This window comes from Acomys russatus, chromosome 25, assembly GCF_903995435.1.
Source record: "Acomys russatus chromosome 25, mAcoRus1.1, whole genome shotgun sequence".
In the NCBI taxonomy this organism is placed as follows: Eukaryota; Metazoa; Chordata; class Mammalia; order Rodentia; family Muridae; genus Acomys; species Acomys russatus.
In genome coordinates, this window is record NC_067161.1 from 48,722,550 (window position 1) to 48,732,687 (window position 10,138).

Sequence of the window (10,138 nt, forward strand, 5' to 3'; positions counted from 1 at the left end):
ATGTACTTGAGTGCCCATAAAATATCTCTCTCTCTCTCTCTCTCTCTCTCTCTCTCTCTCTCTCTCTCTCTCTCTCACACACACACACACACACACACACACACACACACACACACACACACTCACACACTCAAGACAGAGAATACTACTGCCGCACCGCAAGCCATGACACAGAAAGGAAAGCTCAAAGTGGCCTTGGATGTCAGACAAGAAGCAAACCAATCTCAGGGGGAGACTTTTGCCTTGTGTCCTAATGGAAACACTACTGGAGGCGGTCACCATGCACCCTTGGGGTAAAGCATCAAGAATACGAGACAGGCATGGGGGTGCCCTTCTGCCCGCTGAGCTGTGAGGCCCGTTGGTGGAAAGCTGTGGTGGCCACACCACGAGCAGGCTAGGAACAGACTGCGTCACAGCAGGCTGCATTTTCCAGCTGTCGATTAATCCAAAAAGCAAAAAGCAAACACATTCCCCTTCCGCCACAACCTTCTCTGCTCTTGGCTTATTTACCTAGTACTGGGAGACATTTACATGAACTTGTAAAAACAAATATCCCGGTTCTGCCTTTTGTCCTGCTCAGTCCCCACCTTTGGCTCAGGAGTCTGTTGCAAAAATAAAATAAAATATTTTAAAAATCCATGTTTGATCTGCAAGAACCAACTGGTTAATACTTAAGCAAATGTCACCTTTGACAGCACAACTGTGAGGGGAAGCTCACCCACTGTGGGCGTTAGTCACGGGGGTCTCGTCTTCACAGGTGGTTGGTTGTGGAGGGCTGGCCTGTTGCCCCTGACTCCTCACCGTGTGGCACACAAGGCAGGCAATGAGAATGTGGATTTTGGTTCAGAACAAGTAGCAGGCTGTCAGGATTGCTTGTTTTGTGACAAGCCCAGATAAAAAGAACTTCTGGACAAGGGTACCCTGCATTCCCAGCTGTCCTGCATCTTCCCACTCCACCTCCCCTCCTGGTATGGGTCCTTCCCACACTACCCTGCTGCTCCGGGGTAGAAATGGCTAGTACTCCCTAGAAAAACTGACCTCCAAACTTAGCTTCTCACCCATGCGGTGAACACCAAGGGCAGTGTCCTGCTCTCTGCTGTGACAAGCGTGTTGGCAGCACATGCTGCCACTCACTGGTTTCCAGTGTTTAACTGGAAAAAGGCATGGACCATTAATCCAGATGAGCAATCTTTAGAAAACACGCCCTCTCCAAAGCCGCGGTGTCAAGGCCCCTTTCCAGCCTAGGAGCTTGTTTTCTTCTATCTTTTTAAATTGCCATGTGCTAGACTTGTAAATATCCTAAGTGTTGGGTACTCATCTGGTAAACTGACCAAAGGAAATGGACATTTTTTTCCCCCACTCTTGTAACCCTTGGCACCTTGTGCCTGCTGGAGAGTCTTGGGAGCAAACATCTGCCTGGCCAGGTGCCGGCAGTGCTGTAGCAGGAGCTGAGCAAAGCGCAGAGGAAGCTACCCGGCCTGCCCAAAGCAGGAGCCTCACAGGTGTTCTGAGCTAGGGCTGGGCCCAGAGTGCTCACTGTTTAGAAGTTGGCAGGCGCCCAGGAGTTCCGCTGTCAGTTTTGTTCTGAAATGTCAAACATCTCCTCAGCTAGGGATGGATGGTAAGAACCCCTGAGGCCGGAGCGCTGTTGGGGGAGGGGGGGAGAAATACAACCCCAATTTCTGTCTTTGACACTTGATTCAGTGTGGCTCAGGTTGTTCCAGGGGCCATCCTGCAAACCTAGGCTCACTTTCTATGTCAGAGAGCTGGGGGCTCTGGCCTGTCTCTGCCAAGCCCTCTGTGGTCACATTCATCTCTCAGAGGCTCTTTCTGCAAGTCTGTGGGCAAGATACACCACAGTCCCACCTCTGGCCACAGGGGCCAGTGAAGGCACAGATGGAAGCAGGCGGGTCAAGAACTGGTCCTCGTTAAAGCCCAGGGTTCATATCCCCCCTGCCAGGCACCGCCCCCGCCCCCTCCGTTTGTGTGTTTAAATTTTTTCCACCATAAAAAGTGGAGGGAGGGTACAAAAAAAAGAAAGAAAGAAAAAGGTGAAGAAAAGAAATTGTATCCTAATTTTTCTGCCCCAACAAGTCTGGGCCTCTACTGCCTGATAAACCCTGTGCTCTTGTTGGGTGTCAGGACCCCTGGGTGGGCCTTCATGGCTTAGGAAGGGGTTAAGAGGATAGCTGAGAGCAGACCCATCTGGATTCCCACACAGCCTTGCAGAACCTCTTCTTCCTTGTATATAGAGCTGAGAGTGACTAATTATACAGCTGTCTGTGATCCAGGTAATGCACCTTTTGTACTAAGCCCCAAGCCTGGTGACTAGGTCTGACCCCAAACTGAAAGGACCCACACTTCCAGGACATCTCTAGAAAGGTGCTGGAGTTGTCATCACTCATTGCAGCAAGGGTCACTAAGTCAAATGTCCTTGGCCCAGAGGATCCCAAAGATGCAGCTGGCCTTTGCCTATCTCACTTTCTTCTCACCCAGAAATGACTTCCTTGACCCACCTAGCACTGTTTGCTTAAGCCTGTTGAAAATGCTCTCTCAGAGGGTTTGTGTTTGCCTGAACGTGTTTAAAATACAAAAGTCTTATTTGTCTTTGCTGCTGAAGTTCCCTTTTCATCTTTGGATAAGCCCCTCCTTTATTACATGCTATCAACTTACTGTCTAAGGTGTTAAGAGGGAAGTACGCTTCCCTTCAAGTGTGTGTGTGTGCACGTGTGGCCGTGGGCGTCTGTGCGTGCGTACCCCAGCATGCTGCTACTGAGGTGCTGTTTATCTAACTCAGTTTCTGTAGTAGACACATCAGCACCTAATGGCAACACTGTATTGATATTAGTTCTCATAGGCCCTACCCCTTCAGCCAAAACTTCCTGTCCTTTTCAAACTTCTAGATCCCAAGGAGCTGCCCCCATGTCCCTGTGGTATTTGTTGGCTAGTATGGGCTACTTTTGGACTTCGTATTTGACACGTTTTCCCCAGTTCCTTCCTCTCTATTCACTAATCTGCCTGTATCTGACTGTCTCTTCTTGCCCTTCCAAACATTCAGCGTGCTTCCTCATTTATCATATGTGTACGGTGCCTCTGTGGCTGGCTTCGTATTAAGCCCTGCCTTACAGTAATGAATGGGGAGGCACAGTCCCTTCTGTGGACACCGACCTTCCAGGGGAGGAGAGAGACAACTGGGAGCTAGTACCTCAAAAGTGATGGTGCTTAATTCTTACTTGGAAATGTGGAGCCGTAGAAAGCACCAATGGCTATAGGTCACCAAGGAGATCTCCAGGAAGTGACCCCAGAGAGAACCGCCAGGCAGAAGAAGTTCAGCATGCCCGATGGCTGGAGCTCACAGGGGCTGTAGGGCAGCGGGTCATACATGGCCTTCTAGGCTACCGTAGTCTGGACCTCAGTTGGAGCCGATGGAGAGCTCTGAGCAAAGAAACAACCTGACCAAATTCACATTCCCAAAAGACAGCTCCGCCAGCTTTGTGGGAGACTGGCTGTCAGGAGCAAGGCAGGTTTGGTCTGGTGTTGCAGTACTCGGTATCAGCTCAAGGCCTCTTCCTGTAGTGCATACTGACTAAAACGCCATGGATGTTTTTGCCTTGGGAACTGGCGTTCTTCCTGCATCCCTTCCTTCCCATTGTTTGTTTCACCATTTTCATCATCACCCTGACTTGAAAATTCAAGACTTGTGGCATCTCGACCACTGTGCACCCCAGCCTCTGGAGAAGCCTTTGCTGTGCACAGCTATGGAATTAGAGCTTGCTACTGGGAGCCTGTGAGAGCTGTAGTAACCACACCCGTCTTTGGCTTGTCTACATGTTTCTTAAGCAATCAGCTCCTCTTCCCAGGCAAACTCCAGGCCCCATTATGGGTCCTGTCAGCCTGGCCCCAGCATCACGCTGTTGTCTCTTCCTTCTCCTAATATTGCATGGTGTAACTTCACCCCTGCCAAGAGCAGATTTTCAATCACAAGCTGCACTCTAGGCAGAGGAACTAAGTAGTAGGACTCCTGCCCACAGGGAGCTCTCAGGCAACCAGAAGTACTTCCCAAGACAGAAGCAAAGTAAAAGATGATGATCTCCTGAGACTCCAAAATATGAAAATGTTAACACACGTGCACACACCTTCTCACTGCAAACTTGTTGAAATGTTAGCTGAAAATATGTACTAGAACCCACTCTGAAGTGTCGTGCATAGCCACGTTTACATGGAAGAAAGGAAGGAAATACCTAGATGAAAGAAAGACTGAAAGCTAGACTCCAGTAACACAACAGGGGCTGTCAAACTTCTACGAAGGAACAAATAAGAAATAATGTTGGAGCCAGACATGGTGGTGCACACCTTTAATTTCAGCAGCACTCAGGAGGCAGAGCCAGGCAGATCTCTATGAGTTCGAGGCCAGCCTGGTCTACAAGGAGAGTTCCAGGACAGCCAGGACTATTACACAGAGAAACCCTGTCTCAAAACAAAAACAAACAAAAAAACCCCAACAAACAAAAAAGAAAGGGTGTTGGCTTTAGAGACCGCTGACAGCATGTTATGGCTCCTTCACTTTTCGGACAACTATTTAAAAATATCAAAGTGGCCTGGGGGTGTGGCTCGTTGGTAGACTGTTTGCCTAGTATGTACAGGACCCTCCATTACAGTCTCCTTGTCAGTGTGGTGACACCCGTCTGTAATGCCAACACGTGGAAGCTGGAGGCACAAAGATCAGAAGTTCAGAGTTAACCTTGGCTATGAAGTGAGTTCAAGGTCAGCCTGGGACACACAGGATCCTGTCTCAAAGAGTAAATCACCAAACCATTCATAAGCTGCACAAAAACAGACAGTGCGGAAGTGACCTGTTAATGTTAGGTGCTCTGTAGTATCAGTGGCTCAGCGGTGTTGAGTCGTGTAACAAAGATGACAGTCGTCCACAGCTTCCACACTTGTCACCTGAGAGGCACTGAAAAGCTGGAGCTAGGAGCTTGGTGTGCAGAGGATAGCCAAATTTTGAGGCCTGGCTCTGGCCCTTCCAGGATTTTGTCTTGCCACCCAGGAGTATTGGCCCAGCTCTCAACGTGGCCATGGCCTGCTGTGTCCATGGCTTGCATAGCCAGAGCTGTGCCCACGGCACTCTCCGATGCTTCTGGCTTGTGATGCTCTTCTCTGGTGTAGCTCATTAAAAGAGGCGTGTTCTGTTCTCTTTTGCAGGGATGATAATGGTGATTTTATTGCTGCTCGTGGCTATTGTGGTCGTTGCAGTGTGGCCAACCAACTGATAGCAATAAAGGGACCACCCGCTGTGACACCTGCCAGCGATGAATAAAAGCCCAGCACCCTTTTGGTACACAACACCTGCTTTCAATAAATTTTCCACCGCCCCAGGCTTTTGGTGTACGTCAGTTCACTTCGGCAGAGGACAGAGTTGAGCAGCTCTGGAGAGCTTCCTAGGGCACTGGCCCCAGTTGTGGCCCTTTTCTTAGTGATTTTTGTTGCTAGCCAGAAGTCCCTCAAGTGGTCACTGCCCCACAGCTGCCAGTGGAGTCTCCAGCAGCCACCCTTTGTGAACTGAGCATCCTCAGGCATATGATGTGTAGCCTTGGTGGCTGATTGCATTGGGGAAGTCACATGCCAATGTGGAAATAAGTGGGTGATTATGTGTCTTGGTGTCCCGATAGCAGGGCAGGAGTGAGGCAAAAGCCATATGGAAGGCGTAGCCATGTGGACATGTGTTAAGTATATAACAGTCTGACATGTTTAATTGCCAACAAAGCCCAGACTCCTAGCAGTGCTAGCTATATTGCCCTGAAGTTTCTGGACCGTCTTCATATCTGGAAATGCACCCTTTTATATTTTGCAGCAATAATACACTTATTCTTCAAGGTTGATGCCTTCTTAAACAAACATAATCCAGGTGTGGTGGCTCATGTCTTGAATTCCAGCACTCAGGAGTCAGAGGCAATTGGATCACTGTGTTTGAGGCCAACCCGAGCTTCATAGAGAGACGCTGTCTCAAAAAACAACAACAAAAGACAAAATTAACACCTTTCTAAGGAGCCGAAAGCCATGGAGACTGAGGTAGGGAGCCGTCAGATGAAAGCATGGTTAAAAAGCAGGAAGAATGCTGCCTTTATCCAGCCTCTCCACCGGCTCTGACAGCCACGTGTGTCCAGAGTGAGGGCATGTACATACGTACTGCAGAAAGAGTAAACCAAGAGCGGAACTGACTGCAAAAGATGCTGGGACCACAGGTGAGGGAGTTCTGAATCAGGAGAGCCTCTCTGTACAGAAAGCACAGGTGGCAGCTTAGCCTTGATTTATCATGGCAGCAGGAGGAAGAACTACGGCTAATGACAGAACTCTAGCCATAGCATTGGCTTTGGTGAGGAAAGACAAGCCCTGTGACCTTCCTCGAGAGACCACAACCTGGGGCTGGACAGAGTCAGGTACCAAGAAGAGTGCTCTGGTGTCACTTAGACAGGGGTCTAGAAGTCTAGGCACCTGCTTGACTCTGACTCACTCCAGAATACACAGCACAGCATGCCACTTGGCTCGCCTGAAAAAAGGGGCGCTTTCTGTAACCCACGGCTAACCAGATGTCCAGTGGCTTAGGATGCTGTTGCTCGCTTTCCTCTGTGCTCGAACTGTAAGAGTAAGCCAGGCAGGGGCAAAGTTTTCTGCTGATTTGGCCAAAGATGCCCGCGTTCCTGAGGACACAAAGGCCCTAGGAGGTGACTTAGCAGGATGGAGGGGGCATGGTATGCCAGAGGGTGGCAAATGGCAGAGAAGATGTGAAGTCCGCTCTGAGGAACAAACTGGAGAGAAAGAAGAGTGGGCTTGTGTCAAGGTCCCATGATTGGGAAGAGAGGAGCCTTGCTGGACTGCAGGCCAAGGCTTTAAGATGCAGTGTACCCTGGGACACATTTGTCAGCGCAGGGTGGTTGCTAATGGATCATCTGATGTAAGACCAAGAATCTGCAGAGCATCATCATCCAGTCTTGTGGGAAACCCCAAATCTGTACAAACAGTGTCATCTCCTTGGAGCCTCCAACTTTGGGGCTCAGAAGAGGCAGCATTGATAGTCTGTTTAACTTTCTCACCTCCTCTTGACTTGCTCAGCACGAAGCCCCAGCAACTCGTGGGACACTTTGAACTGGAGCCACGAAGGCCTGGCTCAGTTGCACTGAAAGCCCTTTTCAAGAAGACATTGGCCCATGTCTGCACACAGTAGCTTCTGTTCTCAGCTGAATGGGCTGTAGGCCCAGTCAGAACATTGCTAGCTGGGTGACCTCAGACAAGTCACTTCACTTCTCTGCACCCATGGGCAGTGCAGAGTAGAGGGAACGCTGCCCGGAAGGTTACAACGTAAAGACCTGAGGTTCCAGCCATTGGCACTGCAGGCAGGGAGACTCTTCCCCTGTCAATCTTCCTCAAGAATGGCTTTCTCATTCTCTCAGACCAGAAGCAGCCAGGCATACCCGGCTGAGTAGGGTGTACCAAAGAGCCTGCTGTCACAAAACCCAGGTAATATGGCTCCTACAGAGCGGCACTTGTCAGCATAGTTTGCCAAGCCTGGTTTCCTAGCTTAAACAGGTCAGGCCTGCAGGCAGTGACCTGCCTCATGTGCCCTGGAAGTGGCCGACTAAGTCTCACACCACTCACAGAACACAAAGAGAGGCAAAGCAGCCAGGGCACCCCTTTCCTTTCTCAGGGGCTTTGTCAATGAAAGTAAACCTTATTAAAATAACAGCATATGATCTGTTTAGCTTAACCGATTATAAATTATATGCATCTTAACTCTAGATACCATATAAAGAAATCCAGACACCTGGGTATAACCGGCACTTTGTTCCATCTGAACTTTATGATTATTAATAATTATACTGACCCTTACCTGTCATTAGCCCCAAGACAACCTCCTCAGCGGATCTGCAATGCCTGGGCCTAGACACAGCATCTACCAGGCCTTCATTGATCTGACACAAAAACTCCTGCACCCTTTAAATGTGCTGCCTGCTGCCAGCCGGTCTGCTGGGCTTGGCCACCGGCTCCTTGAGTTTGGATCTTTGGGACTTTCCTACCACGGGGCTGCTTCAGAATTCCCACCTGACCCTCAGCTTCAAGAGCTGTTCATCCTCACTACTCAGAACAGTCATCAGCCAGCCCACACAGCTGTTTGCCCTGCTCCCTCAGGTAATGAATGGCATTAGCAGCTTTCTTATGGACCCTGATGAATTTAAGATGTATCTATCTTCCCACCTCTTTAAACCATAAGACCAAACTCTCTCCCTCCCTCCTTTGCCCCCTCTTCCCTCCCCTCCTCCTCCCCTCTCCCCCCCCCCCTTTTACTGTACCCTGGGATTTCACAAGCTTCCTGCCAACTATGTGCCAACAACTAAAGGCCCTGACCTCCATCCAGAATGCTTTGCTGTCCCGCCAAGCCTCTGGGTTGATAAAGCAATGGGTTAAGCCATCCACGTTCAGTATTTCTCTCTCTCACTTTTCTTGGCAAAGTTCTTCTATGTCTCTATTTAGTCTGAGACCTCAGGGTGTGTCTACCCTGGGTGGGCGTCCTCATTGAAGGCACTGTCCCTGGGAGATGCAGAGGTGGGATGGGTGAGCTTCACCAATACGCAAGCCCTCCCTGGAAGCCTCTCGTCTTTGTACAGAACCAGCCCCCATGCCTTGATGAGGTCTGCTCAGCTTCCTAGGGGCTTCCTCCCATCTTCCTCCAGCTTTTCCCACCACCTTGGGGCCAGCGCTTAGCAGAGACCCTGCTTGTATTCTGTTTTCTTAGCACTGGACAGATTTCAACACCTTGTCTCCCAAGCCAGGTGGAAGGCCCTAGGAGGCAAGCGAGTTGTTCAGTTCGTTCCTGTGCCTCTGATCAACAGTGTGCTTCCTGCCAGCGCAGAGCCCACCTGTGAGGGGGTCAGAGCACACTCAGACACAGACAGCTTTGTGGAGAGAAAAAAGCTGTATCATGAAAAGTCCTTGAGAACTGAACTCTTGGCTTGAAATGACCAAAGATGAGTATCAAACTGCCAAGTGGTTACAGAACTCTTAGCCCCAGCTGGCCTTGGGAGCCTGATACTGCAGACAAGGCTTGCTCTTTCTTCAGCCTGGCCAGCCAACCAGAAAGTGCTCTCTGCCTCACCAGACACTGGCATTTACCAAGGACCCATTTCTGAAATGGACTGGGACACCAGAGTCCACGTGTATACCTGCCTGTCCTGGCTTGGAACCCAGCTCCTCAGAGCTCAGTGGAAGTTTACTCAACAGTGTCATCCTCAAGTTGCCCATCCACTCTACAGCAAGGAAAGGCTTTCCTGCCTTCAAAGCCAGGACACAAAAAACGTCCACGTTGCCGAGGGGTTGGACCAGACCTACAGGTGTGTCTTGTCCTCAGAACCACCGGGTGCAGAACAGAGCCAGGTCAAAGGGCCACGGCAACACACCCTCCCAGGGCGCCAGCCTGTTGTTCAGTCAAGAAATCACAACCATTTGGTAGTTTAAACATAGCATCTCCAAAACCACTGAACTCAGCTCCTGGTGGCTGCATGGTACTGGCCCAGGCCCAGGCCCTGCTCAGCACTAAGCCTCAGCCATGGGCTGCGATGGGGGTTGGGGAGGAGGGTTGGGGGAGGATCTTCTGCATGATCTCCTGAGTGTCATCCACCTGCTGGATTTTCTCATCTCTACTTCATCTTAAATAGAAGAAAAAGGTGGTTATAAAAGTCCAAAAGGGCTTGCAGGCTCTGTGTCTAGCGACGAGGCAGGGCAAAGCGGGAGGAACCTCCTTTCCCCTGTACCCCATCTAGGAGCTGCAGGGAATGGCAAGGATCTGCCCTAGCGTCATCTTCGGAATTGCAATACAGAGTGTCCCCTTTGAGAGCCTGTTAGAACAGCAGTCAGAGCCAGCAAGCCCCCAGGACTTTCCAGGCAAGGCTATACTTTTCCTGCCTTTTTTGGGTAGTTAGGGCTCTTTGTTTAAAACACACACAAAGCTGGGGTGTCCCAGGGCAAGACGCCATGTTCCTTAAGTTGCTGTTAGTCTCCACCCTTCCCCCTCCTCAGATGCCACCACCAAGGCACTGGCCACCAAGAAAGACTGGGACACAGAACAGTATACAAGAGTTTATTT

General features: G+C 50.1%; 1 protein-coding gene across 1 annotated transcript in view; it reads left to right on the forward strand.

Annotated features, from left to right (window-relative positions):
- The window catches only part of Stx8 (syntaxin 8), a 229,475-nt gene extending 224,097 nt beyond the window's left edge, over positions 1–5,378 (forward strand). Inside the window, exon 8 of the mRNA XM_051168484.1 lies at positions 5,206–5,378. Coding sequence (XP_051024441.1) covers positions 5,206–5,273 — 68 coding nt within the window. The 3' untranslated portion in view covers positions 5,274–5,378. The remainder of the gene's footprint in view (positions 1–5,205) is intronic.
- The last annotated feature ends 4,760 nt before the right edge of the window (positions 5,379–10,138 follow it).